Below are 19,864 nucleotides of genomic sequence, written 5' to 3'. Positions count from 1 at the left end.
TTTTTCTTTTCTAGGGAAAGAAAGCTACAACTAAAAATAAGCATAGGGAATGCGCACTCTGTGCATGCCCATTACCGGATGCATGCCTCAAAAGATTGTGCCCCCCTTGTATTCAGCAGACGGTGGCAGATGAGTCGCCTGCAGTAGCGGCGAGTTTGAGAGACATTGTCAGGGTAGAAATGAGGGAAACCCTAAAGTCCTTGTCTCAGCCGCAAAGTCTAAGGGGCGAGGTCCCGGCGGAATCTGATTCCTCGATAGAGTGGAGAAAAAGCAGAGACTCCCAGGCTTCATCTCCCTCGTCCTCCTCAGGAGAAGAGGACTCGGGGCGATTTTGTCTGCCTCTTGACCGGGTAGATAAGCTGGTCAAAGCAGTCAGAGGGACAATGGAGGTAGAGGAGCCTAAGCCCCATTTATCCATGCAGGATGTCATGTTCGGTGGGCTGGAACAGAGGAAGCGGAGAGTCTTTCCGTTGAATCAAAAAATACAGGATCTGATCCACAGAGAGTGGAAAAAACCGGACAAAAGAGGGTCGCTACCACCCGCCCTCAAAAGGAGATACCTTCTTCGACGATCCGGCAGTAAGTTCTTGGGACAGAGCCCCCAAATTAGACGCTGCCATTGCGAAGGCATCAAAAAAATCCTCGCTCCCATTTGAGGACATGGGAGCCCTTAAAGATCCCTTAGATAGGAAAGCTGATACTTTCCTAAAAAACACCTGGGAGATGGCGGCCGGGTCCTTAAGACCAGCAGTGGCTTCAACGTGCACGGCCAGGTCCATGATGGTCTGGTTGGACCAGTTGGAGTCACAACTAAAGCAGGGTACATCAAGACAGACAATTCTTGGGGCCCTACCGACCATCCAAGAGGGAGCAGCCTTCCTGGCAGACGCCTCAGCGGATGCAGTGAAAATGGCCGCCAGAGCAGCAGGTCTTTCTAACGCAGCTCGCAGAGCCCTGTGGCTAAAGTGCTGGCAGGGAGACATCCAGTCCAGAGCAAAGCTCTGTGCGATTCCATGTGAGGGCGAATATTTGTTTGGGACTGTCTTAGACGAGCTGCTTGAAAAGGCGGGGGACGACAAGAAAAAGTTTCCAAACCTTTCATCAGCGTCCTACCGTCGCCCATTTGGTAGGAGATTTGGCCAGGGGAGAAGGCGCAACTCTTCGCCTGTTAGAGATCGACCCAGATGGGAAGACAGAAGGAGACGAGGTACGGGCTATATGTTTACACGCTCGTCGAGAGATCAAAAGAAACCAAACCAATGACTAGCGGTTCCCGTAGGGGGTAGACTGTCATCCTTCTTCCCGGCATGGTCACAGATTACGAATAGTGACTGGGCGCGTAAGGTAATATCCACCGGGCTTAGGTTGGAGTTTACCCAGATCCCGCGGAACACCTTTAAACTGACCCCCTTAAGATCTTCTCATCTTGAGCAAGCGGCTTTAGAAGCGGAAGTCTTGAGCCTATGTCAGAAAAATGTTCTGGTAGAGGTTCCAGAGGCTGAAAGAGGAAGAGGGTTTTACTCTCCCCTGTTTCTAATCCAGAAGCCTGATAACACATTCAGAACGATTATAAACCTTCGTTCCCTTAACGAGTTTTTGATTAATCATAAATTCAAAATGGAGTCCATTAATACAACAATAAAAATATTGTTTAAAGGTTGTTTTATGGCAGTCATAGATTTGAAAGACGCGTACTATCATGTACCTATCCATACAGACTTCCAGCAGTTCCTGAGGGTGGCAGTGTCAGTAGAGGGCACAGTATGTCATTTTCAGTATAGAGCCCTTCCCTTTGGTCTCTCAGCAGCACCCAGGGTTTTTACAAAGTTAGTGGCCGAAGTTATGGCTCACTTACGGGAGGTGGACGTCTTAATCATTCCATATTTAGACGATTTCTTGATTGTAGGAAAATCGGTGGGTCATTGTAAATCCCAGATAGAAAAAGCTAAATCCAGGTTAGAAAACCTGGGATGGATTTTAAACTACGAAAAATCCCGACTCCAACCCTTAAAGATACAGAAATTTTTAGGGTTGATACTAAATTCAAACACTCAGCGGTGCCTGCTACCACTAGATAAAATACAAAAGATACAGGAGCAGGTCCTTCGGGCAATGGATAATCCATCTATGACCCTCAGACAGGCCATGTCCCTGTTAGGTTCTCTAACTTCATGCATCCCAGCAGTAAGGTGGGCACAGTTCCATACCAGAACCCTTCAAAACGACGTCTTGTTTAATAGCAGGGCCCTTGGAGGCTCCTTACAAGGTCGGATGTGTCTAAGCCCCTCAACTGTTACATCACTGAGATGGTGGCTTGAGAGCGAGAACCTAGCGTCAGGGGTGCCCTGGATAACACAGATAACCCGTATTATAACCACAGACGCAAGTTCCTTCGGTTGGGGAGCCCATATGGGGGACATAGTGGTACAGGGCCAGTGGGATTCTAATTCTGAAATCTCATCCAACCAGAGAGAACTATTGGCGATAGAGCGGGCAGTCAAGAAACTCATTATCTACCTGCAGGGCCATCATGTGAGGATACACTCGGACAACCAGGTAGCGGTAGCATATGTCAACCACCAAGGTGGAACCCGCTCCAGCGCTCTGATGCAGATAACAGAACGGCTCCTCCAGATAGCAGAGGAAAATTGTCTATCTTTGACCGCGCTCCACATCAGCGGAAAAGACAATGTAAGAGCAGACTTTTTAAGCCGCAAGGCTCTAAGACAAGGAGAATGGGCCTTGAACAAAAATATTTACCGCCAGATTGTCCGCAGATGGGGCCAGCCAGAGGTAGACCTCTTTGCCACCAGGAAAAACAGAAAAGAAAGATTGTTCTGCTCTCTGAACCCCAGGGAAAATCCCCTGGCGGTGGATGCCCTACTGATAAGATGGGATTTTTCTCTGGCATACACCTTCCCACCATTGAATCTTCTTCCTCTGGTAGTCAGGAAGATCAGAGAGGATCAGGCAAGAGTCATACTGATTGCCCCCTTTTGGCCCAGGAGGACCTGGTTCGCATGGTTGAGGACCATGTCGATAGGCGATCCCTGGGTGTTGCCGAACCTTCCGGATCTCCTCTACCAGGGGCCAGTCAGCCACCCACAAGTAGCGGGACTTCATTTGACGGCGTGGTATTTGAAAGGTCACTGTTAAAAAATAGAGGGTTCTCCAAGAACTTAATTGACACCCTCCTAAGAAGCAGAAAATTAACCACCACTAATATCTATGCTAGGACCTGGAAACGCTTCCTGTCCACCTTTCACTTTGACATCAGAGATGGAATTCCCACGAAACAGATTCTGGAATTTCTCCAGAAAGGTTTCGAATTGGGTCTCTCCACAAGCACGCTGAAAGTACAAGTTTCAGCCTTAGGGGCCCTGTTTGCAGCTGATATTGCAAAAGATTATTGGGTAGCAAGGTTCATCAGAGCAGCGGCCAGATCGAGACCTATACACAAAGACAGATGCGTACCGTGGGACTTAAACTTAGTCCTTACAGCCATGACAGAAAGTCCGTTTGAACCTTTAGATTCCGCCTCACTAAAGATTATATCCCTTAAAACAGCATTTCTCGTAGCAATAACATCCGCACGTAGGGTGAGCGACATACAGGCACTCTCCAGATTGCCTCCTTACACAGAGTTCTTACAGGATAGAGTGATCCTAAGGCCAGATCCAGCATACCTTCCCAAGGTAGCAACACAATTCCACAGGACACAGGAGATAGTTCTGCCTTCCTTCCTCCCTAACCCAACCAACCCTAAAGAGCAGAAACTCCAGACGTTAGATATTAGAAGATGCTTACTGACATATTTAGCAGCCACGGATCCTTGGAAGAAGGAGAACGCATTATTCCTATCCTTCCAAGGTTCCAGGAAAGGATACAGAGTATCAAAACGCACATTAGCAAGGTGGATTAGGGAGGCTATCTCTCTTGCCTACACAGCAGGTGGCGGTCCGGCTCCACAGAATCTGAGGGCACATTCCACTCGGGCAATGGCGTCATCCTGGGCGGAGAGATCTGGAGTATCAATTGATTAAATATGTAAGGCGGCCACCTGGTCATCTCCTTCCACCTTTTTTAACCACTATCGGTTAGACATGGGTGCCTCCTCAGACCTCACCTTCGGGCTAAGGGTGCTGCAGGCTGTAGTCCCTCCCTAAGTTAGTTTACATCTCTGTAATTCTCTCGTGGTGCTGTCATGGGAGTCCGAATAAAGTATTAAGTTACGTACCGGTAACGGTATTTTTCGGAAGCCCATGACAGCACCCTTAGTTCCCTCCCTTGTTCACGTATAGAGGTGCACTCCTTTAGAAGATTGTTTATAGAATCACCATAGGTGGGAGATGGTATGAAATAATTCAGTTAAATAGGGTAGATAGGTTGTATATATCATATGTTGTGTACTAACCATGGTAGCCTCTCAAGCTCTGTAATCCAACTGATGCGTGGGAGAGGTGCCGCCCTTTTGTATCTGTAGGTTTCCTGTTCCTATAGGGCGGATCCCCTCTCTCGTGGTGCTGTCATGGGCTTCCGAAAAATACCGTTACCGGTACGTAACTTAATACTTTCCCACATGTCTACTTTGCATCAGCACAATTTTTGAAACAAATTTTTTTTTTTTTTTTTTAATAGGCTATAAGTTTAAAAGTTGACCAGCGGATTTTTTTTTTTTTTTTTTTCTCAACAAAGTTTACAAATTTATTTTTTTTTTGGGACCACATTACATTTGAAGTGACTGAGGATTCTATGTAATAAAAAATACCCAAAAGTGCCAACATTCTAAAAACTGAACCCCTCAAGTTGTTCAATACCACATTCAAGAAGTTCTTCACAGGAGTTTTTGGAATGTGGGAAAAAAATTTAATTTTCTTTGACACAAATTTTATTTTGGACCCAAATTTTTATTTCACAAGGCTAACAAAGAATGGCCCCCAAAAATTGTTGCGCAATTCCACCTGAGCATTCCGATATCCCGTATGTGGGGGGAAAACCACTGTTTGGGCGCATGGCAAAGCTTGGAAGTGAAAGAGCGCCACTTTTTTTAATGCAAAATTTGCTGGCACAATTAGCGAACACCATGTTGTGTTTCAAGAGCCCCCTGATATGCCTAAACAGTGAAAATCCCAAACAAGTTACAATATTTTGGAAACTGGACACTTCAGGGAACTTGCCTAGATGTGTGGTGAGCATATTGAACTCTCAGATGCTTCACAGAAGTTTATAATCGAAAAAGCACTTTTTTTTTTTTTTTTCCTTTTATAGCTCGATATTTTGCATTTTCGGAAGGGTAACAGGAGAAATTGCTTCATACAATTTGTGCAATTTCTTCTGAGTATGCCGATACCCCATATGTGGGAGAAAAGTAGTTTTACGCCACATATGGGGGATCGGCGTACGTAGGAGAAATTGCACAACAAATTGTGTGATGCAGTTTCTCCTGTTACCCTTGTGAAAATAAAAAAAATTGGGGCTAATATAATATTTTTGTGGGGAAAACGTGATTTTATTTATTTTTTCACAGCTCGTTATAAACTTCTGTGAAGCATCTGGTGCTCACCACATTCCTTGAGTGGTCTACTTTCCAAAATGTCACTTGTCGGGGGGCTTCCACTGTTTAGGCACATCAGGGGCTCTCCAAAAACTGAACATGGCGGCCGCTATTGATTCCAGCAAATCTCATTCAAAAAGTCAAATGACGCTCCTTCCCTTCCAAGCACCCAAACAGTAGTTTTCATGCAAAGTTCAAAGCTCAGAAGGGAAGAAGTGCCATATTGGAGTTCAGATTTTGCTTCACTGATTTGAGGGTGCCATGTCACATTGGCAGAGCCCTTGCCAGAATAACAGACACCCCCCCCCCCCCATTTGTCAACTCTCTTCCTTATAAACTCCACCCCCCAATGAATTCATCTAGGGATGCAGTGATCATATTGACACCATACGTGCCTCACAGAACCTTATACTACTGAGCGGTGAAGAGAGTAAATAACAGGATTTTTAGTTGCTTACCGTAAAATCTATTTCTCTGAGCCTTCATTGGGGGGATGGTTTCTGTGTCCCCCCCCCCCCCCAATGAAGCGATAGAGAATACATGTTTACCACTGAAATGTTGTCTTAGCCCCAAGTTTAAAAAAAAAAAAATTTTTAAGGTCTGATAGGAGAAATATTTTTTTCAACAAACTGAGGTCCATTTTTTATCTTTTTTATTTTTTTTTTTTTGCTGAGTGCACCAATACCCCACATGTAATGGGAAAATACTTTTCAGGCACAGTGCAAAGCTCAAAAGGGAAGGAGTGCCATATTATAGTGCAGATTTTACTGTTACGGCTTGCCGGTGCCAGAACAGCAGAACCCCCGCCCCTCCATAAGTGACCCCAATTTACAAAAGACACCTCTCAATGAATTCATCTAGGGGAGCAGTGATCATATTGACACCATGGGTGTGTCACAGAATTGTATACCATTGTGCAGTGAAGAAAAAAATAACTACATTTCTACCACCAAAACTTTTTCAGCCCCAGACTTTACATTTTCACACAAGAAGTGGGTAAAGATGGCAGCACAATTTGTCCCACAATTTCTACTATGGGAGGGACGGAACACAATTTGGCTCCTGGAACGCAGATTTTCCTAAAAAAAAAAAAAAAAAGTTTGCAATCTTCATATACAAAGCCCCTAAGGGCTAGAAGAGCAAAATCCCTCCCTCAAGTGACCCCCATTTAGGGAATTATACCTCTTTTTGCAATTTTTCACTCAGCAACATCCACTACTGCTTGTTTCTAGAGAATACATATGGAGGCAAAATAGTCACTACATCTGAAGATAAATTCCCAAACTGCCGTTGTAGACCAGTACATTATGCCCAGCTCATGCTTCTGGAGACACACACCAGTAAATTAGGTGGGCTCTCATCACTAAAGAAATGCCAAACATGTGGACGCAATATGTGGTTTAGGTTTTTGGGAGGCAGAATGAACAAAAACCAGGAATTTGTTTTTCTTTTGTTGTGTTTTTTTATGTAGTTTCTGTTCTGAAAATACAGATCTGCTCCTCCAATGGATAAGGTACTTTTTATATCTGTTTTCAGAGCCACTGGCTCTTGTATAACATGGTCCTAAAGGATTTCTCGGCCTTTCACTGACCAAGTGGTAAACCGTAACATGTTTGGTGGAACAACTTGAGCTGCTTTGTCCGCAACCTACAAAAAAGTACATACACATAGGCCTTCTGGGACACTTCCATTGATGCATAATACACCTTTTGTACCACACTCTGTGCAAGTCTTTGTATGCAGTCCTCTTCACTACATCTTTGACTGTATTCTGCCACTAGATAGAAGTGCCCCCCCCCCCCCCCCAAACCAGTGTAAATTTTATATTCTGGCTATCACTGTCATCTCTGGTATCCTGCGCCGTTCTTCTCCTGTTCTGAGGATTTAGACTCTCCAGATCACTCTATACATGAGCCAGAGGTCTTTTTACAATGTAAGCCTATGGAACCTTGTTGTGATACTGCATAGACTTGCCTTCCAAGTCCTTCATGGAGCACAGTGATCCAGAGTCTGAATCGTCATCACATGAATTGGTAAGACTAGCAGAACCGCACTGGATGTAGGCGAAGATAAATTGCCCGCTGGCATTTTGTTTTGTTATTAATAACATGTCAGTTGATACGGATGGTGTCTCAGGTTATATATAACAATATGTTAAGGAGTAGTTACATGAAAACAGTCTTACAATTAAAAGCAAACAGCCCTTTTGAAGGCAAACAAAATGCTGATGTGACTCTCGATGAAAATGTGAGGCACCACTGGCCTAAAAAATACTTATATTGCTTAAATTTGCATTGATGTATTCCATGTTTCAGTGAAAGTGTGTATCTGATGTTTCACCTATTACTTGTACTAGGTGGTGACAAAGTCATTCCACGGTGCAGGTTTGGTTGTCCCTGTGGACAAGAAGACTGATGTTGGATACAGAGAATTGCCTGAAACAGATGGTGAGGTTTTTTTTTTTTGTTTTTTTTTTGGTCCCCCCCCACTCAGTCTCCTTATACCCATGACAAATTGTGTAGAGTCATAGGGGCAGCATAACCCCTTATGACATGAGAATACCATGTTGTTTGTATTCAAATTTCACTAAACTACTCAATTTAGGAGTTGGCAAGACTTTTAATGCATCGTTTTATTGGTGCCTGCATCAATAAAGGAAACTATAATTAAAATGATCAATCTTTCCTTTCTGCTAATACATGAGTACTGCAGAAGACAGTCTCTATTATCTTAATCACATTTATTAGTTTTATTATAGAATCCAATTAGGCTGTGTGCATATAGTTTCTTTTCTGGTGGCCTAGAACCTGCCTCAAACGCTGAAAAACTTACTGCAAAATAGTGAACATAATGCACAGCAATGGAGAAACGACTTGCTGTGCACATGTTCAGTCTTTTGTTACTTCTGTTTACTGCATCAGGGATTGGAAACCATGAAAGACTTAAAGGGAACCTGTCAGCAGGATCGTGCACAGTAACCTACAGACAGTGTCAGGCTGGCTCTGTTATACTGATTACAATGATACCTGGGGTGATGAAATCCATCTTGTGGTTGTTGTTTAATCTTTATTTTCAGTTTTTGGGTTCTTGTACTCCGGATCGCCAATAAATGCTACTGCACGGCTGACGGCATGTTGAGGGAGTCCCCCCCCCACCCCCAATATGTATAATATTCAGTATGTAAAATAGGGACCAGTGACCTGTCATAAGCCATCAGTATGAATAGCTAATCGGAGCACCATATGAAGGACTACCCCCCCCCTCCACACGGGCTGACCCAGAGCACGAGAATGTCATTAACTGAAAATCAAGATTGCGCAACAACCAGAAGACGGATTTCATCAACCAAGGTGTCATTGTAATCAGTATAACAGAGTCAGCCTTACAGTGTCTGTAGGTTACTGTGCACAATCCTGCTGACAAGTTTCTTATAAGAAGTATCAATCATTTTTTGGGCTGCTTGATAGTTATAGTATAAACTACAGAGAAAAGCCAGCAGCTGAGTTGGTGCTTCACGGAAAAGACCAAGGAAAATTCAGTGGTTCCGCCGGTATCTTAAATACTGTTTGCATATACATTTTATGCTGAAAAGTGCAATATACTGATACAGGTGCTTCTCACAAAATTAGAATATAATCAAAAAGTTAATTTATTTCAGTTCTTCAATACAAAAAGTGAAACTCACATAGTCATTACAAACAGAGTGATCTATTTCAAGTGTTTATTTCTGTTAATGTTGATGATTATGGCTTACAGCCAATGAAAACCCAAAAGTCATTATCTCAGTAAATTAGAATACGTTATAACAGCAGCTTGAAAAATTATTTTAAAATCTGAAATGTTGTCCTACTGAAATGTATATTCAGTAAATGCACTCAATACTTGGTTGGGGCTACTTTTGCATCAATTATTGCATCAATGCGGGGTGGCATAGAGGTGATCAGCCTGTGGCACTGCTGAGGTGTTATGGAAGCCCAGGTTTCTTTGATAGCAACCTTCAGCTCGTCTGCATTGTGGGGTCTGGTGTCTCTCATCTTCCTCTTGACAATACTCCAGAGATTCTCTATGGGGTTAAGGTCAGGCGAGTTTGCTGGCCAATCAAGCACAGTGATACTGTTTGTAAACCAGCAGATGACATAGCTCCCCAAACCATCACTGATTGTGGAAACTTCACACTAGATCTCAAGCAGCTTGATTTGTGTGCCTATCCACTCTTCCTCCAGACTCTGGGACCTTGATTTCCAAGTGAAATGCAAAATTTACTTTCATCTTAAAACAACACCTTGGAACACTGAGCAAAAGTCCAGTTTTTTTTTTTTTTTTTTTTGTTTTTTTCTTTCTCCCAGGTAAAACGCTTCTGGCATTATCTATTGGTAATGAGTGGCTTGACACAAGGAATGTGACACTTGTAACCCATGTCCTGGATATGTCTGTGTGTGGTGACTCTTGAAGCAATTACTCCAGCAGCAGTCCACTCCTTGTTAATCTCACCCAAATTTTTGAATGGCCTCTTCTTAAAGGGAACCTGTCAGCAGGATTGTGCATAGTAATCTACTGTACTGAATAAAATGATACCTTTGTTGATGAAATCCATCTTGTGCTTTAATCCTTATTTTTAGTTTAATGATATGCTCGTGTCTTAAGGCAGGGTATTCATATATGTGGTGCTCTGATTATATTCATAATGCAGACTGCTGACAGGTCACTGATCCCTCATTGACCTAATGATTATACTAATGTGTGTTTTTTTAAAAAAACAAACCATGTTACTTCATCAAAAAGTGTGAAGACGCCACCAATCACTTGTCAGTTAGTGCCTATTATCTTGCGCTGTTGAAAAGAAACAAAAATCACCATCAAAATGGCACCATCGGCTGCGCATTAGCCTCTATCGAGTTCCGATAGATGCTACTGCGCAAGCGTCTGCCTTCTCCTAGTTGCTGCAGACAAAATGAAATTACACTACATCAAAATGGCAACATGGGCTGTGCATTAGTATCTACGGTGCATGCGCCGCCTCCGGCGCCATTTTATTGTAGTGTAAATTTTTTTTTGGCTGCAGCGACAAGGGGCAGGCGAAGGCACTTTTGCAGTAGCATCTATCAGAATCATTTAATCTTTTCAAGGCTGCTGTTATTCCCTTTTGAGAAAGCTAACGTGAAACGCGCATCAGGGGTGGCATTAACGGAAATAAATACTTGAAATAGATCACTCTGTAGTGACTGTATGTACACTGTTCCAAATTATTATGCAAATGATATTTTTCTATGATTTTCCTAAATAGTCAGTACAAATGACAGTCTAATAAGTCATCACCTGTTAGCGTATACATCAAATTTTATTGAAGAAACCTCCAAATGATAACAGTATAATCTCCAAAATGAATAAAATCTCAAATTGCACTGTTCCAAATTATTAGGCAAAGTAGAATTTCTAAACATTTGATATGTTTTAAAGAACTGAAAATGTTCATTTGTGGAATTTGCAGCATTAGGAGGTCACATTCACTGAACAAAAAAGCTATTTAACTCCAAAACATCCTAACAGGCCAAGTTATATGTTAACATAGGAACTCTTCTTTGATATCACCTTCACAATTCTTGCATCCATTGAACTTTTGAGTTTTTGGAGAGTTTCTGCTTGTATTTCTTTGCATGAAGTCAGAATAGCCTCCCAGAGCTGCTGTTTTGATGTGAACTGCCTCGCACCCTCATAGATCTTTTGCTTGATGATACTCCGAAGGTTCTCTATAGGGTTGAGGTCAGGGGAGGATGGTGGCCACACCATTAGTTTATCTCCTTTTATGCCCATAGCAGCCAATGACTCAGAGGTATTCTTTGCAGCATGAGATGGTGCATTGTCATGCATGAAAATGATTTTGTTCCTGAAGGCACATTTCTGCTTTTTATACCATGGAAGACAGCTGTCAGTCAGAAACTCTATATACTTTGCAGAGGTCATTTTCACACCTTCAGGAACCTTATAGAGCCCTACCAGCTGTTTCCCCATGATCCCGGCCCAAAACATGACTCTTCCACCTCCTTGCTGATGTCGCAGCCTTGTTGGGACATAGTGGCCATCCACCAACCATCCACTACTCCATCCATCTGGACCATCCAGGGTTGCTCGACACTCATCAGTAAACAAGACTGTATGAAAATTAGTCTTCATGTATGTCTGGGCCCACTGCTACCATTTCTGCTTGTGAACACTGTTTAGGGGTGGCTGAATAGTAGGTTTATGCACCACAGCAAGCCTTTGAAGGATCCTACACCTTGAGGTTTGAGGGACTCCAGAGGCACCAGCAGCTTTAAATATCTGTTTGCTGGTTTGTAATGGCTTTTTAGCAGCCGCTCTCTTAATCCGATGAACTTGCCTGGCAGAAACCTTCCTCATTCTGCCTTTATCAGCACAAACATGTCTATGCTCAGAATCAACCACAAATCTCTTAACAGTACAATGATCACGTTTAAATTTTGGGGAAATATCTAATGTTTTACTCTTCGCCACGACAGCACCCACTGGAGGTATCGGATCCGCCCATTTGGAACAGGAAACCCTACAGGAAAGATAAAAGGGGCGGTCCGCCTTTCCTCCTCAGTTTTGGTTTCCTTTTCCAAATGGAGCAGGATCCTGCAGGATCTTACCTGGGCCATGCATCCGCCTGTGCGGTCTCTTCGGGAACGGCAGGGGCTGCGGTCCGGAAGCAGCGTCGGGGGAGACTCCGTTTGACGGCTCCCCCCTCGTCTGGTGGCATAGTGGTAATGGCCGGGTCTGGGGAGGGCCGCCCGGTCTTACCAGGGAGCGGGCCGGTCTGGCATCCGGGGGTAATGGTTGAACTTCCGGGGTAAGATGGCGATGACGCGGCGCATGCGCCCTGTGACAGGGCGACTTCTGGGGGTACGATAAGTGTATAGATAAAACAGCGCTGCAACGTTGGAACCATGTCGTCCCCCGCAGAGTCGCAGACCCCAGCAGGGGATTCAGCTGGGGGCAACTCCACCAGGGACCGCAGCGCCAGGATAGAGACTGCCCGCAGGAGCGAGGCAGCAGAAACCCGATCCAAACCGTCTCAGCCATCCGAACCGGTATTAAGCTTCACTGGGTGAGTGTGCAAAGTATATGCTCTACCTATTAAGCTAACCTCCTCTCCCCCCCCCCCCCCTCCCCCCTCTCTTTACCTTTGACCTCCCACTTCAGTCAAAGAAAAAAGGAAAAACAAAACATAAAGAATGCGCATTATGTTCAGAGCCTCTCCCTGACTCCTACCCCAAAAAACTCTGCAAACAATGCATTAAAGAGACCAGGCAGGGGTCGACAATATCTTCTAAGGATATCCGAGCCATAATTAGGGAGGAAATACAAGCCATCAACCGCGCCAGCACTCCAGCAGAGTCCAGTCATAGAAAACAGGTCATTGTTAGTTCAGAGTCAGAGGAAGAACAGGAGTTAAACTCAGGCTCCGCATCCACGTCCTCATCATCATCCTCGGAGGTGGAAGGACGCGCTTGTTTTCCACTGGACAGCGTAGATAACCTGGTAAAAGCTGTTAGAAATACTATGGGGTGTGAAGAGGAAAGGGGAGCCCAGACCGCGCAGGACATTATGTTTGCGGGATTGGCAGAGAAAAAGAGGAGATCATTTCCAGTGATACCGGCAATTAAAGATCTCATCAAAAGGGAGTGGGAAAAACACGACCAGAGGGGTTTTCTCCCATCCGCTTCAAAACGGAAGTACCCGTTCACTGATGAAGATCTATTAAAATGGACTAAAATACCAAAGGTGGACGCTGTCATATCCTCCACTTCCAAACAAACCTCGATCCCGGTCGAGGACGCAGGATTGTTAGCAGACCCATTGGACCGAAAGGCTGAATCTTCGCTCAAAAGGTCCTGGGAATCCACCACCGGGGTATTCAAACCCGCAATAGCCAGCACATGTACTGCTAGGTCAATGCTGATATGGCTAGATCAATTAGACCAGCAGATTGAGCAAAGAGTGTCAAGGGAGAAACTGCGTGCAGCCATCCCGTTGATAAGAGGGGCAGCTGCCTTTATGGCAGACGCTTCAGTGGACACCCTAAGACTGGCAGCAAGGTCGGCAGCCCTGGTGAATAACGCCAGACGCGCGCTGTGGATAAAGAGCTGGAAAGGGGATGCACAGTCAAAATCCAAAATTAGTGCAACCCCATGCGAGGGTGAGTTCCTCTTCGGGAAAGCCTTAGACGAAATTCTCGCCAAGGCAAAAGAAAGGAAAAAGGCCTTCAGTGATTCTCCCATTCCGTTTTATAGGAAAACCTTTAAGAGACGGCCATTCGGGAGAAGAAGACAATCGGACAGAACGAATAGATGGGCCACGAAAGACGAAAAGCAGAAGGGTACCATCTTCAGAGGGCCAACATATAGGAGAGATAAAAATTAAAAGTTTAGACCCACCAGTTGGGGGTAGATTAAAATTTTTTTTACCAAGTGGGAACAAATTACGTTAAACCCATGGATTTTAAACATAATTAAGGAAGGAATAAAGATTGAATTCCTTCGGATCCCCTATGAGTTCTTTGTTATAACTCGCCTTAATTCCTCACTTCAGCAAAAGGCTCTCGAAGACGAGATTCGAGTCCTGCTAGCTAAAAAAGTTTTAGTTGACGTCCCTGAGGAACAAGAGGGTAGAGGCTTTTACTCTCCCCTGTTTTTGGTGTCTAAACCAGACGGTACATTTAGAACCATTAATTTAAAGAAGCTAAATTCATTTATAAAAAATTATAAGTTCAAAATGGAATCAATTAGATCCACTATAAAGCTTCTTTTCCCAAATTGCGTAATGGCAGGGATTGATTTAAAAGATGCTTATTATCATCTCCCTATACACAACAGATTCCAGAAATACCTAAGAGTCGCAGTGGAAGTCGAGGGAAGGATTCATCATTTCCAATACGCGGCAATGCCCTTCGGGCTTTCCACGGCACCAAGAATATTTACCAAGGTGATGGCAGAAGTGATGGCCTACCTTTGCCAAAAGGACACACTAATTGTGCCATATCTAGACGACTTCCTAGTAATTGGGAATTCAGTCAAACAATGTACTGAACGCGTGACTGACGCAATCTCCTCTTTTCAGAGCCTTGGCTGGATCATCAATATCCAAAAGTCCAGACTCGATCCGCAATCTCTCCAGACATTTCTAGGATTTCAACTAGATTCCTTGACCCAGAGATGTCTACTACCCCAGGTAAAAATCATCCTCACAAAACAAAAAATACAAGCAGCTATAGATAAACCACGTGTATCCTTAAGAGGAGCAATGTCACTATTAGGATCACTAAATTCTTGCACCCCGGCAGTCCGGTGGGCCCAGTACCATGTCCGTACGCTACAACACCAGATCCTCCAGGAGGATAAGCGACATAGTGGTCATTTACAGAGCAAAATAACCCTGTCACAAGAAGTCTTGACTTCCCTAGAGTGGTGGTTAGACGATGACCATTTATGTTCAGGAGTTCCATGGGTTATAGTTCCATCCTGTATCGTAACCACCGATGCCAGTCCCCAGGGCTGGGGAGCCCACATGGAGAATGGGTTTTATCAGGGAAGGTGGAGTAAAGAGGAATGTGATTACTCATCTAATTTAAAAGAACTGACTGCAGTGTTCTATGCTCTATACAACTTCCTTCCGCAGCTCCAACAGAAGCATGTAAGGATCCTGTCGGACAATACCACCACAGTGGCATATATAAACAGACAAGGAGGAACTCGATCAGAGACTCTGATGTCTTCAGCGGCAAGAATTTTAAACTTAGCGGAAGACTATTTTTTGTCCCTCTCGGCCCTTCATATCAGAGGCGAGAGCAATCAAAAGGCAGACTTCCTAAGCCGTCACACTCTACGACAAGGAGAGTGGTGCCTCAATCGGAAGGTCTTCAGGGACATAGTAGACGCATGGGGACAACCCGAGGTGGATCTTTTCGCCACAAGGGAGAACAGGCAGATAAAAACATTTGCCTCCCTATCTCCGTCAGATCACCCAAACATACTGGACGCCTTTCTAGTTCCATGGAATTTCAACCTAGCGTATGCGTTCCCTCCATTGATCCTCCTACCTCAAGTAATTCGGAAGATCAGAGACGACAAAGCAAGAATAATCTTAATAGCACCGTTCTGGCCAAAAAGACCGTGGTTTTCGTGGCTGCAGATTATGTCAATAACAGATCCTTGGATCCTTCCGACTGCCAATCTACTCTCCCAAGGCCCCTTTTTCCACCCTCAAGTGCTCAGCTTGCACTTGACGGCGTGGAATTTGAGAGGCAGTTATTGAGGACAAGAGGATTCTCGGAGTCCTTAATTACTACACTACTACAAAGTAGAAAACAGTCCACAACCCAAATTTACACTAGAATATGGAAAACATTTCTTCAATTCCATACAGTACCTCATACAGCAGAAGTTCCGATAATCCCAATCTTGGAATTTCTGCAGAAGGGGAAAGACTTAGGCTTAGCAGTAAATACACTGAGAGTACAAATATCGGCATTAGGAGCACTATATGGCCATAATATAGCAGGCAACAAGTGGATAACTCGTTTTATTACAGCATGTGAACGAATAGCTCCAATCCACATACCCTCCTTCCCTACATGGGATCTAAATCTGGTCTTAGACGCCCTAACGGTAGACCCCTTTGAGCCGATCGACACAATACCCTTCAAATACTTAGCACTTAAAAAGGCCCTCTTAGTATCACTAACCTCAGCTAGAAGAGTGGGTGATATCCAAGCCTTGTCAATAGATCCACCTTTTTTCCAAGAATACCAAGACAGATTAGTATTAAAACCAGACCCTGCCTACCTGCCAAAAGTGGCAACAAAATACCATAGATCTCAGGAGATACTCCTCCCAACCTTCTATAAAAATCCCTCTACTCCGGAAGAGCAGAAGTTCCATACTCTGGACGTCAAAAGAACTGTCCTAAAATGTATTGAGAGGTCCAACAGTTGGAGGCAGAGCAGGGCCCTATTTGTTTCATTTCAGGGCTGTAAGAAGGGGTATGGAGTCACGAAGAGCACCATTTCCCGGTGGATCAGAGAGGCCATTCGTTTAGCCTACTCCGCAAAAAACGAAGATCCTCCAGGGAACATCAGGGCGCATTCCACCAGGGCAATGGCAACCTCTTGGGCGGAAAAGGGAGATGTTCCGATTGAAACTATATGTAAGGCGTCAGTTTGGTCATCCCCTTCTACCTTCTATAACCACTACAGACTTGATCTTTCATCAACCTCTGACTTAAGCTTTGGCAGGACTATCCTTGGCACGGTGGTCCCACCCAGGTGATGGTCTCTGGAATCTCTCCAGTGGGTGCTGTCGTGGCGAAGAGTAAAAAGCCGGATTACTTACCGGTAATGCTCTTTTAATGAGTCCACGACAGCACCCGCTCACTTCCCCCCCTAAAGATATCAATAGTTAAAGTATATTAACCAAATAATGGATAAGAAAGATGTTAAAATAAGAGAACATTGCCTAATCCTTGGCGGTCCTTCTGGTACTCTGAAACGTAAAACTGAGGAGGAAAGGCGGACCGCCCCTTTTATCTTTCCTGTAGGGTTTCCTGTTCCAAATGGGCGGATCCGATACCTCCAGTGGGTGCTGTCGTGGACTCATTAAAAGAGCATTACCGGTAAGTAATCCGGCTTTTTCATCTCTTGACCAAGGCATTGCACTATTTGATGCTTTTCCGCAGCAGAGAGATCCTTTTTCTTTCCTAAATTCCTTGAAACCTGTGCCCTGCTTAATAATGTGGAACATCATTCTTAAGTAGTTTTCCTTTAATTGGGTTCACCTGGTAAACTAATTATCACAGGCATTTGAGATTGATTTCAGTGATCCAAAAAGCCCTGATACACAATACCATCTATGAGTTTATTTGAAAAACAAAAAATTACATCTTTATGACACTTAAATCCAATTTGCATAATAATTTGGAACACAGTGTATAATGAGTTTCACTTTTTGTATTGGAGAACTGAAAAAATGAACATTTCGATGATATTCCAATTTTGTGAGAAGCACCTGTATATTCATGCTACCTTTTGTGGTAGGGCACTGGCTGCGTGAATGTAACCTGGTATGTTTTACTCCATATTGCTGTGGCGTTTCAGAAAAAATTATATTTTGAAAATGTAGCCAGGGATGCTGACTATTCTGAGGTGGATCCCTGGCCTGCTTCTCCCCACTTCAAGGGTTTCTTAATCTGTCAGTATATTGCATCAGTGTTTTGTATCCCAAAACCAGGAGTGGAACGTAAAGAGAAACTATTATTTGCAAGAATAAAACCTGTTCTGTGTTTTAGGGACACTCCTGGTTTTGGCATACAAAAACTTGTGTGAATAAAGCCTAACTGACCAGTCTGTCATTAAGTACATGCATAGGGGGGGATCTGTCAGTCAAAAGGTTCAGGGTGGGTAGAAGCTGCCCAAGGACCTTCCTCAGAATAGTCAGCCAAGAACTACTTCCTGAATGACTTTTCAAAGTAGGCTTCCTCTGAAACACACAAGCAATTCAAGGTAAATTATACCTAGGTGTGAGCGTGCAGCCATTGCCTGATTCATAGTGTTTGTGGTTTGGGTCACATGAAGCTTTTAACAGGTTCCCTTTAATTTGATGTCTTAGGCTAGTTTCACATTTGCGTTTAAGGTCGCAGCGGCGGCCTGCGCATGGCCGCCGCTAAGCCCCGCCCCCTGCCTCCGCCAGTAGCTCCGCCTACAGGTGCATGACTCTGCATGTGTCCTGCGTCCCCTATCGTTAGCACTGGGGACGCAGGCCGTGCGCAGGTATGCATTTGGCGGCGCATGCGTCCTTTTGACGCTGCGCCGACCAGCGCCAAACGCAACAGGTTGCAATTTGGTGCGCTCGGCGCAGCGTCAGAAGGACGCATGCGCCGCCAAACGCATACCTGCACACGGCCTGCGTCCCCAGTGCTAAAGATAGGGGACGCATGCAGCGTCATGCGCCTGTAGGCGGAGCTACTGGCGGAGGCAGGGGCGGGGCTTAGCGGCGGCCGTGCGCAGGCCGCCGCTGTGGCCTTAAACGCAAATGTGAAACTAGCCTTATTGGCACATACTGTATTACCAATTTGTTAGACACTTATACACCACAAATTCCATGTGAATGTAGCCTCACCATTTCTGACTGGTAACGACATGCCGTTTCTGAATCCAACCCATTTACAGAGACCACAAGCAACGTTGTCTGGGAACTGTTGGTAAAGACCTAAATATTGATGCAACAGAATTGTTAGGGGATAGAGCTTCACTAAAATCTACTTATTGGCATGACACATGGAAACAGCTGATAAATTGTGAAATGTATGCTTTACAACATGATTGACTGACGACTTAGACCAGTTCAATTTAAGCTTTCATTAATGGGATAATCCGGCTTCCATTGTCACGTTCACAGGTATCTGCTGGCTCGTGTCCACAAGGGAGAATTATCACGCACCGTTCCTATTATAAGGACAGGTGCAATATACCTGCTGCTTTTGTGCTCAGATACCTGTAGTTGCCATTCCTTTAACCACTTAAGTATTAATCATGTTCTCTTTGGTTGCCATCAGTATGCTTAAAAGGGGTATCCAGCCTAGTGCAACTTTTGGCAAGTGCTGTAGCTTGTTGAATTCTAACAGTGTGTAATATGCACATAATTAAGATTCAAATCTGCTCGCTGGTTTGAGGTCATTGTGACGGATTGCACAGGGGAAGGTGGTGTCTACTTCACTCACCTCGGGGGAGGGGAGAGAAGGACCCAGCAGGGATCAGCTCTCTGGCGCCACCACTTGCCCCAGGTCAGTCAGGGAACTTCCCCCCCCCCCCCCCCCCCCCAGCGCAAATAGTCATCGTACAGACTTCCCTTATGGGCACGAGTTAAGGCGCCCCCAGTGTAGGGGGATATACATCATCAGTCCAGGCTGGGGAGAAAGATAGAAAATATCTATCTCCGGGATTGGCATCCGCACCGTCGCAGCTACAGCCACAAAATTTGGCACAGTCGCACGTCTGGACCCCGAGAGTGTCCTAGGCTATGTTGTGAGGCAAAATTTTAACTCTGCCGGTTCCAATTCACCAAACAATTTTGCCCCCATCTACATAATGGGGGAAAAAGTGTATCAAGCCCTGCCCCTCATTATGATGTCATAATGGTTGCCATGGCGACGCTGATGTCATCATAGGTTGCAAGCCCCGCCGCTCACTGATATAATGGTTAACTATGGGATGGAGGATGTGTGATGGGTATATAGGCATGGGACTATGGGATGAAGGAT

General features: G+C 44.6%; 1 protein-coding gene across 4 annotated transcripts in view; it reads left to right on the top strand.

Annotated features, from left to right (window-relative positions):
- The window catches only part of HPF1 (histone PARylation factor 1), a 44,010-nt gene that overhangs the window by 16,741 nt on the left and 7,405 nt on the right, over positions 1–19,864 (top strand). The window contains exons 6-8 of one of the 4 annotated variants that reach the window (XR_012232549.1): positions 7,911–8,001; positions 9,901–12,659; positions 14,428–14,778. Coding sequence is in view for 3 of the 4 variants with exons in the window: in XM_073577274.1 (XP_073433375.1) it covers positions 12,499–12,659; positions 14,428–15,865 (1,599 nt within the window). In the remaining variant the exon portion in view is untranslated. Of the gene's footprint in view, positions 1–7,910; positions 8,002–9,900; positions 12,660–12,685; positions 13,752–13,845; positions 18,163–19,864 lie in introns of those variants that run through there. The other 3 variants (XM_073577274.1, XM_073577283.1, XM_073577291.1) reach the window with 3 other exon arrangements.

Source organism: Dendrobates tinctorius, unplaced genomic scaffold, assembly GCF_039654945.1.
Source record: "Dendrobates tinctorius isolate UK_male_01 unplaced genomic scaffold, ASM3965494v1 ptg000008l, whole genome shotgun sequence".
Classification (NCBI taxonomy): domain Eukaryota; kingdom Metazoa; phylum Chordata; class Amphibia; order Anura; family Dendrobatidae; genus Dendrobates; species Dendrobates tinctorius.
The sequence above is the reverse complement of the archived record's forward strand: the minus strand, read 5'-3'. Positions and strand labels throughout refer to the sequence as shown.